Below are 18,525 nucleotides of genomic sequence, written 5' to 3'. Positions count from 1 at the left end.
TGCTGTTCTTTTGTAACAGTGTTGACACTGTATTACTCTAAAATGTTTTTGCATCAGAAACAAGATAATTGGAGCAGGCAGAATAGATGCACTTAAACAACCCCCTCCTGTCAAACTTGAGTCCCTGTGCATACAGCTTGAGGAGCACAATGTAGTCAACTGTCAGAAGGTAGAGCAGTGTCCCCGAGGCTCCATGACACCAAACTACATCTGGATTTGTGCTAGTAAAGTCAATGATCTTACACAGATTTTTATGCCATTTGCCTATTAAGCTTTACACTGAAAAACAGTTTCTCTTTTTAGAGGGGCTTTCATACCTAGCTTCTGGTGCATTTTGTTTTGCTTTATAGATTTGCCAAAGACTTGTTTGTAAATCCCATCTACCAGTATTTCATTTTACTATCTTCAAAATTATAACTTCTGCTCTGAAGAAATGTACCTGGTTATTGCAGTCTTTCATTTAAAACACTTTAGAGAAAATGGAAGATAAATGTTACACAGTTACTACCAAATTTCCAGATATTGCTACATTTTGGTAGTGTGCTTTCCTGTCACATGGTTTAAAGTCATCTCTTCAAAATTGTGAAATGAATAGGGTAGTCTGAAATTCTAAATGCCTCCATAGTCAATGATGCAGTTTCATTTGAAAAAGTAATTCTACATGCTTTATCGCACTGTGGCCACAATTGCAAAGCGTCAAGTTACTCTTCACTATTCACTTCAGAATATGGGCACAGCAGAATTTTTTTCCTGGAAAATTTGCACTTTGGTTTTGTCATCCTTACTAGCACTGAGTAGTACCTCATTCAGCAGGAATTATTCCATGGTGAAGAATTCCTGCCTCTACACCAGCATATGGCTAGTCATTTTTGAAAAAAAGAGACTAAACATATACTGCGGAGTAGGGTAAGTACATGATAACTGTTTTGGAGATGTTGGAACGGTGGTTGGGGATGAATTGTGACCTGTGAGGGAAAGTAACTTCCTCTTTTAATAACTGTATAAATCTTTTATATTCTATCCCAAAAGATCTGAGATTTTGACCCTATTCTGTGTGGCCCATCTCACCCCCACCCTCCAGCTGGAACCCTGGAACCAGTTTCCCTTTTGCTTAGAGGATACTTCGTTTCATTCAGAGGAGTGAGAACTATTATTACTGCTACCACCACCAACCTTTGGTACTGGAACTCTGAGATAAATACATGGTTTTGGAAGTCCATTAAATTGAGCCGGGGGCAGGGAGGAAAGGAAGAATCCCTGACACAGCACGGTGTAACTGAGAGCTGGTGTCACGGTGGAATAGCTGGGCAAATGCCTCCTCAGGAGTTATATAAATACCCTGCTCTATCCCCACCGTGTGGTAGAAGGACATTACTGTTACTTCTTCCACTCCGTGAAGCTCTGTTTTTGAGAAATAGATATATTTTGACTTTGGAGTTCAGCTACAGAGTCAGTCGCTATGGGACAGAGGGAGGGGGATGTTGTTTCTTTAAATCATCTGTTATCCTAACTTCTCAGCTGTCCCTGAGTGGCTCGGCAGCTCCCGAAGGAGGCAGGAGGATAAGCAGTGGCGAGGCTGCTCTGCGCAGCTCAAGTTGGATGCACTTGTTTGTATAAAAGCAGGCAGTGACAGACAGTAGCCATGGGGGAACTTGCATTTGTTCCAGTTCTGCCTCTTCCGGCGCCTGGTATGGTAACGCTCGATGTCAGGGATACTTACTGCAGGGTGGGAGGAAAATTAGATCGAGTCAGTCTTAAAGGGTGCAGTTGTTTAAAACCAGTGCAGTTTAACCAAGGGGCTGTGCTTGCTGGGCATGCTTTACCTGAAACCTTACAGAGAAGGTAATGCTTGTACTTGATAAGAACATTCCTCAAGCAGGTTTCTTTAGTGGACAAATGATGATTTACCCGAATAAACAGTTTCAGAGCAATGTGCTTACTTTGCTTAAAAGGGCAGATTTTTGTAATTTCACTAGGAAGGAAAGGAGGTCTGCTTCTCTTGAAAAATCTGCCTGCATAGCCCAGCAGATTGTCATCCTTCAGCACTTAAATCTGCCTTGACTGACAAAGTAGTCACTGTAAAGCCTTACACATAATAGTTATGCCCTTGATACTTCTCCTGTGTCTTCTGAGGACATAACCCTCTTCTGTGTACTGCTGTGCTCTGCCTGTCTTGCTTAGTCAGAAGCAAGACAACTTCTGACTTCTCGTAGCTCTTAAAGAGCTGGGTTCCTGGAATTTACTTTAAAAAGATGACAGTACTAATATTTCAGTGTGTTTGGGGCAAAATGCACACACAAATATGTAGATAGGTGTGCATACTGATGCATACAGAAAATGCTGACAACTCTGTACATCTGGGATGGTAGATCAGATCAGGTCCAGATCAGATCAGGTCTATGGCACTAAAACTAACAAGTATACATTTCTCTGTATCATCTCTGCCAAAGCTCCTTTTGCTGTTGAAGTCCAAGTTCTGTTGAAATTCTAGTGACTAAATGTATATTGCTAATAAATTATGTCTACCCCAGTATCTAATTATTTAGCAATAGTCAGGAAAGGACTGCCTGACATTTTAAGGTGTATGTTCTTTAAAAATTACCTTTTCTGACTCTGAGACTACTTAGGAAAACACTTTACCTAGTCAAGTTTCCTGTGTGCATTCAGTATTCATATCAAACTGAAAACTAACTTTAGTCTTTCCACCCCTTGTCCGCAAAAAGACATTTTGGTTAGATCTCACGTGTGCAGGACATAGAATGAAGAGAGCTGACCTGACCTTGTCCAAATGGCAGAACTAAATGCTTCTGAAAGTATCCTGAGATTGCATGTGTATATTATTTTCAGAACTCTTTTTGTTAACTCTTAATTACTTTAATCTAGCATATTTTTGTTAACACATTTAAGTATTTGTCTGGGTTTTGTTAGTTGAACTGATTGGGTTGGCTTGAATTACTGTGTTTGGCTGTGTTCCTCAGCTTGTTTTATGTGTTTTTCTTAAAACAATTCTTCTCTTTCTTAAACTTTGCTTTTCAGTTTCATGCCCTGTTTCTTGGTGCTTATTATGAAGTTGGAAAGAAAAGGTCCAGTGATATGCTGTGGATAAGTGTGGGTTACTAGGGACAGACAGAAGTGCTTCTCTGCTGTTGCTTGAGGTTTCTGGTTATGGCTCTTACAAACATCCACAATTCTCCATCTGAATGGTAGCAAATTTTGAACTGCAGAACATGTGTAGTGAGTCTGGTGAGAGAGGTTCCCCCAGCACAAGCCTCTGCATCGCATGGGAATGGGACTGGATCTTTGTTGTTCATGGCTTTCCTGAATTTGCTTGTCATGCCTTGATGCTAGCTTCTTAAGATTCTTTTTTCCCCCCACAAATTCTGTCTTTAATGATTGTTGGGTTTGAAAACAAGAGAAACTCTGCTAATATTCCTATAATAAAAAGATCAGCAGCTGAGCAATGACTTCTGTTTTGAATTAACTGATGTTGGGGGATCCCTATGTGCCTTAGATGAGTTTTAAGAACTGCTGTGATATTGTGGTTTAAAAAAACCCCTATATATTTTTTTATAATTTTTGAAACAGAACATTTAAATAAGCCATTGATTTCCTATATTGATTTTAAAAGCCCATTGTAAGCAGTTGACCAAACCTAGATCTTTGTAATATCAATGTATGTAGGACGTGGAAATCTTGGAGACTGTTAGTTCCTAAGTAGGTAGGTGGCCTTGACAGAGTGAGGATGTTCTGAAAAAAACCCCAACCAACCCTCAAACATTTTTGATCTGTGTAGAGTGCCTTTGCTCCCTTCTGCTTTGGTCTGTTCTGCATCCAGCTGAGAGATACTTTGAGGCCAATTAATTTTTGCAGCAGGATTTTGAAAACCTGCTAATGAAAAAAGCATGCATGCATGGTATGAAACAAATAACTACAATTGCAGTAGTTGGGAGTTTAGCAGGACATGAGTGGGCCAGGGTAGATAGATGTTGAAGGAATCCAGGCTAACATTTACCTTTCTGGTTTCAGGAGGTATTTTCACTCTTTCTTCCTCTTCTTTTGGATGCTTGTCTGTTTAGACCCTCCATGTAAGGCGTCCTAAGGGTTTTGAAGGGCACATGAGAACTTTATGCTTCAGGGTATAAGCCAAGCTTACAGTTGATAGGGATTAGGAAGAAACTTCACTTGAGAAGATGTTTTTCCATAATGTAGACTTTCTGACACGTTTTTCTAAAGCAGCTGTTACTGGCTTCTGAGAAAGATGGTGTACAGGAGAAGTGGGCCCTTTGTCTGATTCAGTATGTTATTTTCTCATCTCTAAATGTTCCCTAAAGCAAAGTCTTCAGATTTGTTTCTAGGGTATTGAAAAGATGTCATCTTTATCCCAAGGCATTGTGTTTAGACAAACAGTTTCTAGGGGTTTTTTTTTTTGGAAACATTCCTCCTCTGCAGATCACAGTTGTGCTATTTGCCTTCCTGATGATTCTCTCCTTCACCTCAGTCACGAGACAAGGGATGTTTCAGCATTTCGTACTGGAGTGCCAGAGATGGTGTGGTCTGCTGGGGGATCCTCTGTTTGCACTCTATACTTCAGGATAAAGCTGCTTTTCTCTGCTGAGAGTACTCTGGGAAAGATTAGGCAGGAGGATGAATACCCCTTCCTTAAAATTCCTGAATTCCTGGGATTCTCTCCTCCTTAGTCCTGTATTGTGTGCTAGAGTGTATTGATCATCTCTCCTAGGACAGATAGATGCCTCCAGCTACAAAAGCTGAAATGGAGCGGATTTTGGGGGGCTGGTGATGAGCAGAAAAATGGAAAGTGTATGATTTTTATGTTATAGCAAATGAATATTTGTGGAGACAAAGTATTTGATCTTATAACAGAGGTTCACTTGAAAGAATCAAGGTTATGTTATGTCAATTTTCTCTTTGCCCTATATAAGATGCATTTAATTATTTCATGCTATCTCCTTCTATTCCAATTAATCTGTCATATATATTGTTGCTCAAATTAGAATAATTCTTTAATCAGCTTGTGTTATGCATGCCATAGTAGGCTAGAATAGGAAAGCTACTCCTAGCATACTGACGATGCATGTATTTTATTTGTTATTGTAATTTAAAAGTAAAATCAGAAATATTGATTTCTACTTGACTGGAGAGATGATTTAGTTTGAATATCAGACTGATGTTAATCAGGTGAGAATTAATTGAGTTGGAGGTATTAGATATTCAGTGATGTTAACTGAACCATGATCAATCTACAGAGAAGCTTTCTTTTGTACTGTGTCGGAAATATCAAATAGCTCATACTCCACAATGTAAAACAATCTCTTCATGTTCATGCTACTACTTCCTCTGGTTCATTAAATGCACCAGTAATCTGTTCTGTGCATACGGAGTAATCTTCAAAGTAAAAGCTAATAAATCATAATTTAATACAAAATTAAAAACATAATAACTACCCCTAAAAATGTTGCTGGTAATGTTTTGGATCATTTAATGTTTTTGTACACATTTTACAAACAAAGTTTTTAAAATTTTGCCCTTGTTTACATTTTAAAGGGAACTGTTTCTTCTTCCTTCTATCATCACCTCCAAATCCCCATTGTTACTTGGGCATCTTTTCTCCACTCAGTGGTACAGCCCCAGGAATGACCCAAACACCGGACAAAACTATTTCTTTTTTATTCTGTGCAGAGGGAAAAAACCTACCTCAGAATAAGCCTGGTCTGGATCATGATGCAAGTTGTGTTGGTTTTTTTTTTTTTCCTTATTTTAAGAGTGTGATAGCAGTATCATAAGTGTTGAGAAAATATAAATGGTGAGATAACACCTCTGTAGGACTTTCTCTTAAGTAGTAAGATTGTAAAGTCTTTAAATAAACGAGAGCCAGACCTGAGAGGATCAATTTATCTTGATAATGGGGAATATTTCATTTATTTTGTGTACAAGCACATCTGCAAAATAGATGCACAGTTATAATTGATAAAACTACAGTTCCAATATTATACGAAACGTACAACACTTCATAATATGAGCCAATATGAAAGTGCCAAGTATTTTTATAATCTGAATCTGCAAAAAATGAACTTTCAGAAATAGCCTTCACACTGCAAACAGTTCATACATTGAAAATAATGAGGGTGATTCCTTGGTGTTGTTATATCAACACAGTTTCCATGCAGCTGTTTGTCTGGAGATAAGTCCCACTTTTTATTCTTGTCTTGTTTTGCACATGGGAAGACTTGGATGTTTGCAGAAAGAAATAATTAAGTATCTAAAATTTTAAAATATTTAAAGAGAAAAAATCCTTTAAAAATCTGCTACAAATATTATCTGTTGCTCCCACAACTTTCAGTTTGTTTTTAAGCTTGGGGCAGGACATAAGAGGTTTTTTTCATGAAGTCTTTCCTTTGCAGACACATAACTGAAACTTCAGCAGTCCAGCACACCTATTCCACCATTTCATTTTGAATGCAGCACAGTGAAAAGACCAGCCTAATTCTGCTTGGGGGTGGGATGATGTTGTAAGCTACACTTTCATCATAAATATGATGCCTTGTTTTTGTTGTCCACTGTTTGTAGTCCTGCAGACACTGAGATTAACAGTGTTAAATTTAACCTTGTCTGGTTTAATGGTGTGGAAGAAAATCATCATCTTTATTCAGCAGAGCTGTGCCTCTGTCTTATGCCAAATGTCGGTTTGTCCCTTTGACTCAAAATCCTACAAGTTTGTTATTTTTTGTCATACAGAGCAAATATTTCTTGAACCTATGAATATGTTCTAAAGTTAAAATGGGCAGCACCCTGGCTTTTTATCTCCTTTTTTTTAATTAGGACTTATATGTACCAGGACATCTGTTGGTGGACACCCACCAACTTTGTTGTAGCTTTCTGGTAATGTATCTGATCTTTTAAAAGTAATACTTTAGTGTGTATTGCATATGCCTGTCTGACTGCTTGGACAGACAGGGAAATAATTTGTCCACTCTTTATTCTGTGATAAATGAATAGTTAGCCAGTTTCACTTCAGTTTCCATCTGCTTCCCATATTGTCTTGTCGTAAAGTCATAAAACAGAGTTGGGGAAAAAGCAATTAAAAATACTAAAGAAAAGCATTCTTCTTAGATACTGTTTTTTTCAGCAAAGATTAGTATGGACTGTAAAGATCTTTGTAAACAAAGTGTTCTTTACCATGTCTACCTTCTAGCTATTTATCAAAGAAACCTTAATTAAAGAGTGCTCTGTAACTTAAAGAAGTTTTTAATCAACCATCAAATATACTGAGTCAGGCACTCAAAACTAATTCTTGATACCTACAACATAATTTGTATAATTCTGTATCTGAAGGGAATTATAGAAAGACTTGGAATAGGATTTTTATTAAAAAAAATTCATGTCTGTACAGCTTTATAGACAAATTAAGAAGGCTTTAAAAAGCTCTTTTTTTCTGTTCAGTGACTTTACATATGTCAGGATCTAATTCCTCCTAGTTCTCTGTGTCATGCTTTCCCAAGTAGGTAAGCTGGGATAGGGGGATAGGGAGACCCAGTGAAATCTGGCTCTTGGACCCAGGGCAGATCTGGAGGTGCTGTTCGGAGGACCAAACTCAGCAGCTTCCCTGAGCTGCTCAGGGCCAGAGATGCTCCCTGCTGAAGAGTCAGTCGTTGGAAGGACTCATTCATCTCTGGCCTCAGCCAAAAAGCCCTCCTGTCTGTCCCTGAAAATGTGGTCTCCCCATCACAGGCAGATCACCTACACATGCCAGCATGCTGTAGTGAGCAGGTGAGAACTGGCAAAACTGAGTTGCTCTGTATCCAGACATGGCTGTTCAGTTGTCAGCAGACCTCTGTCTTGGCAAAGCTACCTTTTGTCCTTACTTACTTGGTTGTGGCTGTAATGGCCAAAATGTAATGAGATTTAAAATTCGCTGAACTGTGACCAAACTCATTTTGGATTTGCCTTGCAAAAGAAATGCAAAGCTTTCTTCATGAGAGAGGAAGAAGAAATCCAGCCTCCATTCGGTGATGAGCTGTTCAGTAAAGTTTCTCTGAGCTGTAGCCTCGAGAAGAGATCTCTGCTCCGTGTGCATCCCCTTAGACAGAGCCTATGGCACAGAGAGGAGCCTGTGGGGTAACCTATGTCAGATATGATGTCATGAACCATGACTTCTGCAGGTGAAAGGGGGGGTCTGTAGTCAGTTTCCGTGGTAACTGGTAGGCACCTGCAGCTCGCTGACGCAGTAGTGGATCTGTCCTTGTCTGTGCACAGAGCAATCAGTGATGGACATATGTAGCTGTCCTAGAAAAGTCTTGGCAGAGGGTTGATTTTATGGAGGGCATGCCTTTTTTCCCTTTCCAACAAGGCATTTTCAATTCTGTTGTGTTGAGCTCTGTTCCTCAATTTATTTAGCTTGTATTTGGAAATATTGGGGATAACTTTTATTGTTTGTTTGAAACATGTCTTTCTTTTGTGTTACAGTTCACAAGGAATTTGCAGACTGGCCCAAATTTACCTCCAGTTTTACTGCTGCTTGAGGTTCTGTTTTGGTAGCTTGCTGCTTGCAGGAAGAAAGAAAACATATCAGGCCATTAACTTGTAAAATCATGGAAAGTCATTTGCTAAAGTCATAAAGATTGGATCATACACAAGATTATGAAAATATAAATTCTGTTCTTTCTATAATGTGCAGTGTATCAAGAAGAAGGTTTGTTTGGATTCTTTAGTGTTCTGATTACCCCTCAGCTGCTGAAGTGTTAAATCACAATAGGTTTGTAATCAGACCCTGTGTATCTGCTCCTTTTGTGGTGTCTTGCTATGCATCCTGAAACGTTGGTCTACAATGCAGATATTGCCTGAGTGAAGAATGAGTAAGGATTGTCAGGATTACAGAGATGGAGATTAATTCTTGGTTTGAGATGTCTTGAACTACTGAGACTATTTCTGACATCATTCTCCAAACCAATAGTGTAAAACACTCTGTGCTGCTCAACATTGACACATGTAATTTCATGACTTCACAAATCGTAGAATCATGAATCATAGCATCATAGAATATGCTGAGTTGGAAGGGGCCCATCAGGCTCATCAATTCCAACTCCTGGCCCTACACGGAACACCCAATCACACCATGTGCCTGAGACTATTGTCCAAATGCTTCCTGAACTCAGACAGGCTTGGTGCTGTGGCCACTTCCCAGGGGAACCTGTTCCAGTGCCCAACCAGCCTCTCTGGGTGGATATCTTTTCCTGATAGCCAACCTAAACCTCCCCTGGCCCAGCTTTGTGCTGTTTCCTTGAGTTCTGTCACTGGTTATGAGTGAAGAGATTGGTACTTGCCCCTCTGTGAGCGAGACAAAGCACAGTTAAAAATAAAACAATATTCTCCAGACTCCTGGAAGGTTTCTGGTGAGTGTCTATAACTAAACCTGTCTTGCCCTCCTTAAGTGACTGCCAGACAGAAGAGATGGATAATGAAGTTTTGTGTGCTCATATAAGGATGTCTAATATGCTTTAACCTTCCTTCTTCCTCTCTGTTGTTAAGCATCAGTAATGTTAAAGCTAAACAGCTGGAAGCAGTTTTATCACTTTGCAACAGTGCCTGGCCATGTACCACAGGCAGGGCCTTCTGGAGCCAGGGAATGCTGGCAATTGCAGTTCAGGCTTTTTTTGTTCACTGGGACATCACGCCTTTAACCAATCAAGACTGGTAAGCTAACAAGTGAGAGGGACCTCCTGTTGTCTTCAGTGGTTTTTTACTTCACAGCTTCCAGAAGAAATGATTACTACTACAAAAAAAAACCCAACCCAAAACCTCAGCACAGCACTTAAAGAAGTGCCTGTAGAGAGTATAAATCAAACTGGTCACTAGACAGACCATAAGCTTTCAAAAGCTTTGGATGTTTTTCCCAGAAAAAAACAAAGGTCATTTTTAGAAATGTACTAATAGGTATGATTTTTCTGAGATGCTAATGTAGGAACAGTCAGGATAAACAGTCCAGGAAAGAACAGAAGAAATGTCAGATTCACCTTTGAAAACCAGAGAATCATTTTGATAACCTAATAACCCATTTGCCTTGTTCTGAGCTTACACTGCTTAGTAAACTTCAGCTGTCCAGGTGTTTCCTCATAGTTGTGCTTGTGCGTTTGGATGACTTTAAAACACGTAAATCTTAGAAATTGGGTGTGATTGTTAATAGATACCTTTAAACACAGGTTACAGTGTCTTCCCAGCTGGTAATTAACTGGTAATTAATTTAAACCCATTTTCTGCACACTTTCATCTGGTTTTCATGTAGGGTGTGGTGGAGTTGCCAGTGTGTAATGCTGGGTGCTGTATTTGAGCATGTTTTTTTAAGTATTCATCAATAAATAATACATTTGAAGTAGATAAGAAGTAAGTTCTTTGCAAAGTTTATGTCAATATAAGTGTGACTTAAATCTGTCATCAACACTTTCAGCAAACACTGCCTTTTGTTGTAAATTATTTTAGTGAAAGCCCAGTTAATAACAGCTGTGGACAAGCAGATTAACCTCACCTAGGGTAATGCACAGGTAATGTGATTTACCTGTTGTATGATGTAGTACCATTAAGTTTTGATGTTACTAGATTAGCTGTAAATTTTGCTAAGTATGTGCAAAAAAATAACAATTCCTGTATGCCCTAAATTTGCTGGATATTAAATCACTACGAGGAAGACCTTAGAGGAGGAGAAATGGAATTCTGGAAGGGGATGCAGTAGGGGGGTACTTTGTTCTTATTCTGGCTCCTGGTTGATCTTGGACACATGGCTCTTTCTTTCTTTCTTTCTCTCTCTTTCTCTCTCTTTCTCTCTCTTTCTCTCTCTTTCTCTCTCTTTCTCTCTCTTTCTCTTTCTCTCTCTCTCTCTTCTTTCTCTCTCTCTTTTCCATCTGCTAAATGTAGCTGATTACCTCTTAGCAGACCTCTTAGAACAGTTTGAAATCTCCTGATAGAAATAACAGCCAATTCTTATCTGGGGTTATTATTCAGTGAAACATCTGTACAGGGTACTGGTAACAATGAGGCATAATTTTAGTTACGCCCAGATAAATGCCATGTCCTTAGCCATGATTTTGCTGTTCTGTTTTAGTATCTTACTGACTTGTTTTGAAGTCTTGAAATCCTTAAAACAGTCCAGGTACTTTCACTTCATCAAGCAACTTCATTGTTCTTAAATGCCGGAGATCATGATCCCAGAAATGTACATGATAGCCCCAAGTAGAGCATGTGAAAAGCAGGCACAAGAGTCATGGATTTGCTGCAAGAATAACTTCAGAAATGGTATTAGCAACAGCAGTATGTGTGTGAATGTGTTACATGATGAGGGGAGAATCCCAATTAAAGTGCTGTTGCTATACAAGTGACAAAGACCTTGCAAACAGCATGAGAATCTAGGCCAACTATGGTTATATTAATAATAAATCAGATCTGGTCTGATACCTCCTACACATTGGGTTTTTTCACCTATTGTCATTTTTCTAACTTCAATTTAGTTTGTGTGGGCTTTTTTTTTCCCCAGCATTTACTAAATGCTGTCAAGAAACTGGTCTTCTGATGGTGGTGAAGTGTCGGCAGGAGAACACAGCACTGAAGGACTGTCTGGTTGGCCAGTAAGTCACTCATGAGTTTTTGCTGGGTTTTTGTGCATGGCCTATGCTAATCTAGAAATGTTAACTATTCTGGAAAAGGTTGTGTAGGGTTATGGACTTGGATGTATTTTCTGAAAATGGTATCTTTGCTTTATTAAAACCGTGCTGGTCAGGACCCTAACTGACAAGATTTTATTTACCATATAGCTACAGAGACTCTCTTCTTGATTCACCTGGTGACAGATTTCAGCCCAGAGGACCTGTAGCCCTTTATTTGCTCTGGTACATCACAGATGTGGGGATAGGGGTACGCAGTGAAGTTCCTTCATAATCTGTTAGTGAGACAGGACAAGTTTGTTTTCATTTTGCTTCTGATTTTTAAGACTTAAGTCTGTCTTGAAAGTGTCCTGTTGTTGTGAACAGCAGTAGTTGTAGCAGTGGGAAATTGTTAGATGTAAGAGAGATCAACTCAATGCCATGGTGGATTGAAACATCTCTTTTGGAAGTTGTAATTTACCCCAGTGCCATTAGGCTGAAGTGTTAGATTCCTGAATTTGCCAGGGTGAAGGGTGGGGATTTTTTGAGTTTGACTGGGGAAAAAGGAGGTTGGTTTGATTTTTGGTGTGTCCTGCTCCCTTAAACCAGCAATTAAGATTAAAAATAAATGCCTTTTAACTACTGACAGTTATTCTCAAGTATTTAGGAACTGATGAAAAAACATGTGCAGCCAGGCAAGAATTCAGGCCTAACTGCAGTCAGAACTTGCTGAAGTTACTCAGTTCTATTTGTCTGTACCTTCACCTTAAAAAAAAAAACCAAAAAACAAACAAAACAAAATGCTTCTGACAGAAAAGGTTTATAGTGTTTGAATAGTTATTTAAAAAAAATATGGGAGAAATGAATTTAATGTAATGATCAAGGACCTCTATATCAACTGTTCAAGACATAACACTTGAACCTATTCCCAGTAGTTACTTGGGTGCATAAAAAAAAAGTCAACTTCAGCAGCTTCCCATGATGAGGAGGGTAACTGCAAATGAATTCTTCAGCTGAACTTAAATACCTGATGTCTTTCCCTTTTTCTGCCTTTCCCCTTGATGGCTTCACTCCAGAGGCTTGAAAAGGATTATGCTTCAAGAGAGAACAGTATCATGACAGAGTACTTAGAGTTTACAAAGATAACTTTAACACTTAGGTACTTCATAAAAAAAAGGATTTTTCTGTTAAAGTCAGGCAAGTTTTCTTTGGGTGTGAAAAGAAGGTCAGTTATGAGTGGTACTCATGCAATATCTGCTCCATATTCCAAGAGAAAAACAATATATATTCTTTTGTCTTGTAGCTATTCTGATCCGTCATTCTATGAAGAATGCAAAGCAGAATATTTGAAGCAAAGAGAAGAATACAGAGCAACTGGAATTAAGAAGAAAAGACAGAAGCTTAATCCAAATGTATAATTAAAACTTAAAATGAACTTTTCAAATTTCATATGCAACTTGGATTTCACTTGATTTAAACAGACTTAAATCATCTGTACCCTTCTGTGTGGAGTTTAACTGAAATACACAAGATGAATGGAGAATAAAATAACATCTGAAATTAAGAATTAATTTTAAATTTTTTTGTAGTTGAAGATCTAGAGCATGCTGTCACAGTTTGCAAGAGAAGTTGCAAAGGTGTGTTCCTCTATCTGGACTTGCGATTTTATTACCAGTGTACAATTTGGAGTTTACGATTCCAGAATGTCCATTTGGAGTTTAAAGCTTCTATCTAGTTACGTGAGCCAGGCTACATAAAAAACTTAAGGGTGAATAATTTAGATTGTATTAACTGATCACAGATTGGGTATACATTAAAGTTGGTCTCTTAGTCATCACCTGAAGCTGACTGTGTATGAAGATGCACTTGCTAGAAGAGGAGGGTGGCAAATGCAGAAGAGCTGCTCAGACTGGTGTGAATTAATCTTTTCATCAAGATGGTGTCGGATGAGAGCCTGGTAGTACTTGTGCCTGCACTGTGACACATTTTTAAGTCTACACTGTGACTCACTTTTAAGTCTACGCTGTCAGAAGGGATGGATGCCGTATGCTTGTGCACGGCCCGACTGACCATTTCAGCTCTAGATGAGGTAGTAATCTCATCCAGGCCTTCCTTGAGAACAGGGAATAAGATGCCATGCTTCAGGAGTGAGCAGTGACCACACTTGCAAAATTATTCCAGGCAGAGGTGAGTAAACAACTAAACCAGGCACCTAAGATGCAGAACTCTGTAAACCAGAACTAAAATGCACTTAGTTCTCTTGCAGGAACTAAGTGTAAAGCAAGTCCCTAATTTAAAAAGAGCACGTAAAGGATCTTTTTGTGTACTGATACTTGAAGCTGCTTAATTATAGAACTCTCAAATGCTTAAATGTCTTCACTAGAGCTACTAATAAAAAGTTTTACAAACTATCTTGGAATATCCTCCAAGCATTCTGAAATAAAAATAAATTCTTTACAAGGAAAGGCTGCACTTAAAACTTGGTAACTTTAATGCCCTGATTAAAGAAAAAAAAAATTTGAGGAAGGAATGGGATTTGATACTGTTCCATTAGAAGAGGCAACATTGTACTTGTTTATTTTAATACTGTTTCACCACACACACAGTATTCTTCTGAAGCTATTCAAGAAGGAAACTCAGACTGACGCATATATATAGAGGATTTCATGCTGCAGGTTAGTCATTGCCCTTTATTCTGTGCCTTTTACTGAGTAATCATTAATAAGGTTGCTTCTGCAGATTGGGTGGAGGACTGGGGAACACTTGCAAATGGGAAAGATGTGTAGCATTCTGCCTTGTTAGGCAAACTTAAGTGGCACTCAGCTCTAACCTTGAAATAGCTTATGTGGAACAGAGTCCTAAACATGTTCTTGGCTTCTTAGCTCAAGCATTTTGGAAAAGAAAAATATTACCAATGAGTCGTTTTGCTGTATGTATTTTTAAAAGGAGGAAATTTGAGGTAAAGGGTGAAATGTGTGACTGTTCTGTTATCCGACTATGAAAATCTGCTGTATTTTCAACCTCTGGAAAGGCAGCCTGGGTGTTTCTTAAGTGTTGGGAAAAGCCCTGCCGCAGAGGATTGGCGTGGGAGTGAGCATTCTCTTAGGGGCACTGCTGGGTGCTGCCAGTGGTGTGTGCCTGCACTGAGAGCTCACCTGGGTCATACTCAGCTATGACTGAGGTCTGAGTCAGACAACAGCACCAGCAGAAATTGTGTGCAGCAGGTGAGGGGGACCCCCAGTGCTATGTGCAGTGACCAGGATTGCAGGGGAGGAATGAATGCGTCGAATGGAAAAAAGCCCAGGTGAACCTGCAGGTATTTTTCCCCACCCTTTGATACAGGCTGTATGTGAACAACAGCCACAACTCACATCTGCACTGATCTGCACACCTGAAATTCCATGAACTGGATGGTGCTGTCAGCCATTTATTTCTCTTTTCCTACATCTGGATTATTGCAGCTCCTCTGTTTGCCCTAGGATGCACTCAGAGCAGGGATTATTGGCCCTTGGATCAGGCATCAGCTTCCTCTGTAATATACCCCTAGCCTTAATGTGATGTTCCCTAGTTTTGAATTCTTGGTTTCACACCTTTCATTTTGTTAGTATGTTGTGCATATCCTGTACTTGCATTTACATCTTTTATTTAAAGTTTAAATGAAAGAGTGAATACCATGACATGACAAACTCATACCACTAAATTACTTTCGGTTTTGGTTTTGTCTCAGCTGCAAACTCTCCTTCCTACTCAGGTTAACTGGAGGCAGCCCTAGAGTCTAAGCAATGTAAGGAAACACCAGTACTATTGGCAAAGTCTTCAGCTGTGCTGCAGCAGGGAACTGGAAGTTGAGTATTTCTTAAAAACCGCTTTTGTTTTGTCAGAAGTTACTTGTGACTGATGAGAGGGTACAACTGTGGAAGCCTGGCTTGTCTTAATCCCCTCATCCCCTCCACCTCCCAACTATACAAAACGTGGTAACTGCCTGTACTTACAGAGAGCAGCCAGCTCTTGGTGATGAGGCAGGGAGCTGTACAGATGTGCAGTACTTCATCTGGCCATCTCCTGCTAAGGGATTGCAACTCTAATTAATGGTCCCTAGATACTTTTCTTTTTTGGTAATTTTGAAATAAATGATTCTTACACATTATTATTATTCTGCATAGGAGTAAACAATTAGGAATAATTATGAATTATTCTACGTGTGTCTCCAGTGTTTTCAAGGTAATTTATCTATAGAGAAAGGTGGCAGAAGTGTACAGGCAGGAACAGCCAAAGTCTGAAGCATGGCAATATCCCTCACCCATCATAGTTAATATTTGAGTAAAAGCATCTGATGTTTTCTAACGTGACCTTCTAAAAAATGAAGGTGGCATTACCAAGTGTTTACCAGCCCAGTTTTAAGCCTGCCTGTTACAGCTTGTGCAGCTTCTGTAAAGTTGCAGGGCTTTCACTGGCTGTATGATGATCCTGCACCCCTTGCTTGCCCCTTGTAATGGCAACTGTGTGCTCAGCCAGCTTCAAACCCTCCCCTGGCAAGGCGCTGATCATTGCCATTGATGGAGTAAGGCCTTAAAGGTCAAAGGCTGAACACCCTTGCACAGCATCTGTCGCTGTTCCTGCAGCACAGGGGCCTATCTGTCCTCTTCAGAATACTTGGCAAGCACCCAAGACACTCCCCATTTTTTACTGGAGGCTGCACTCTCTTGGTGTATTAAAGGTCTCTCCAAACTGCTGAGGGAAGCACGCTACACATAGAAGACCTGAGAGGAAGGAGGGAGAAGGTGCCGTATACTTCCTTAAAAGTTTGCCTTCACAGAGTGAAACGCAAACTCAGAAGGAAGATGAGGGGCAGTTTGTAAGGCACAGGGTTTTCAAAGGGGAGTGGAACAGCCGACCACTGCAGTCTGAGATATCACCCAGAGATTAACCTGCAAGCCAGAAACCCATTCTGCTCCACATTTAGTACAGCCATACTCCTCCTCAGGTAATTCCTGCAGGTAATTCCTGTGGCCTGTTTAGTCTGCTGATCAAAAAATGGTCAAATACACTTGGAATGTAAGTGTTCCACCTAGATAAAATTCAGTTCAGTAACAGTAAACATCTGGGAGTTTCTTGCATGCTTCTCCGTAGATCAAACAACCATACTAAAACATGATGATCTTACCACTTTAATTACTGTATCTTAATGTTTGACTTGCCCTCTTCCATCTTAAAATACAATTAAATTCATTTTGCTGGACACTGATCTCGCAGGATGGTTTTTCTTTTAATGGTTCAACTGCAACTCAGTTAAAGTCAGCGTTTACTGCTGATCATAAAAAAATAAAATGCTTTCCTACACTGTCTTGTGTTCATACAATTGCACATAGTAACATTGCTCTCCCTGAAGAAAGGGGCAAAAGTCTGACTTCTCAAGACCTCAAAAAATAATCCAAAAAACATTTCAAACCCCCACATGCCCTTTTTTATACTCAAACTACATAAAAAAATCAGGGAAATACCTTACACCTCTGCAACCACTGTTCTTCACAGGGCCTGTCTGCAGATCAGAAGACAACACAGGTGTCAGTCAGGTACCAGAGCTCTTCACTCTTCCCTTACCAGGCCACAGCATCATTAAAGCTACAGGTGTCTCAGCACCTGTCAAAGTCTGCTGCAAGTTGGTTTTGGAAGAAAATTCAGTCTGTTTTATCCCACTAGTACAGTGTTCATGTGCTACTTACATAGCCCTGTGTTTTGTTACTTGGAGCAGGTATTGTTTTACTGTAACTCCACCATATGTCTTATGGTGCTCTTGTCTTTTTCCAGCTGTAAAAACTGGACAGTGCATCACAGCTAATTTGGGGCTTTGCTTTCTTCAATATGGCTAGTCCTCATGTGAGGAAAACTGATCAATTGTACACCACAAAACTGGCAGGGAAACTTTAAACGATCAGATTATAAAAATACTTAAAATTAACCAAACAGAGCAAGTTTACATATAAGTTATTAGAAGGTTCATCCAACTCACCAAATACCTAAATACATATTCATCAGGTCAGATGCCATATGCTCATTTAAATGTGCAGAGCAACAACCTCCTCCTGCTCCAAAAGCTGGCTTTCATTTCTGTTAAATGGAGTTAGTGCTTTCCTAAATTAAAAAATTCAGGAAATAGTGGGCTGGGGGAGGTTTTAAAATGTTCAGTGTTTGCATTCAAGTTAAAATCTTCTTGGGGTCATTTAACATAATTATTTGAGAACTTTGGTCCTTACTATATGCAATTTTACAGTTTTATGTAACACATGCACACAAACACCAGAACCCTGTTACTACAGCTACTTCTGCATGTAATTTGCTGTCACTTTGATGAAAAGATTTCACTTCTGAAAATGGAAAAAGCACTGTAAGCCACTAGTGGCATGGATTTAAATGACTTTCCCATCTTCAGTCAAAATCTGATTGTAAGCTTCGGACCAACAGATGCTTCACCAGCCAGCGAGCTCCCAAGTGACTCCAAATCTGGAGACTTCCTTTTCAAATGTTACAGCTTGGACATGGCAGTGAGTGATTGGATTGGAAATGCTGCCTGCAGCAAGCTCTCCAACATCAGTCCCTCTTCTCCCCAGTTAGCTGCAGTGCTCCTGAAGTCCCTCAGCAGACACTGCTGCTCCCTTCTCCAGCACGGGAAGAAGCACAGAATATAAACCAAGGGTCAAATGCAAAACCTGGAAATTCTCAGGCTCTATACAGAAAAGCTTAATTTTAATTTTGCACAGGACAGGCTGACTGGGAACCTTTTGACACAAGTAGTCAAAGCACCACAGCTTAAGGTAACTAAAGCCTTCAGGTTTCAACATCCAGGAGGATACTTTTCCCAGAATATGCTGAAGCAGGCTAC

At 39.6% G+C, this 18,525-nt stretch overlaps 1 protein-coding gene across 1 annotated transcript in view; it reads left to right on the top strand.

The window, feature by feature from the left end:
- Nucleotides 1-16,884, top strand: part of CMC1 (C-X9-C motif containing 1) — a 45,839-nt gene extending 28,955 nt beyond the window's left edge. Inside the window, exons 3-4 of the mRNA XM_039550230.1 lie at nt 11,540-11,630; nt 12,949-16,884. Of these exons, the coding sequence (XP_039406164.1) occupies nt 11,540-11,630; nt 12,949-13,063 (206 nt within the window). The 3' untranslated portion in view covers nt 13,064-16,884. The remainder of the gene's footprint in view (nt 1-11,539; nt 11,631-12,948) is intronic.
- Nucleotides 16,885-18,525: the final 1,641 nt, after the last annotated feature.

The sequence above is a fragment of the Corvus cornix genome, chromosome 2 (assembly GCF_000738735.6).
Source record: "Corvus cornix cornix isolate S_Up_H32 chromosome 2, ASM73873v5, whole genome shotgun sequence".
NCBI classification, from domain to species: domain Eukaryota; kingdom Metazoa; phylum Chordata; class Aves; order Passeriformes; family Corvidae; genus Corvus; species Corvus cornix.
This window is presented reverse-complemented; position numbering and strand designations above follow the sequence as displayed.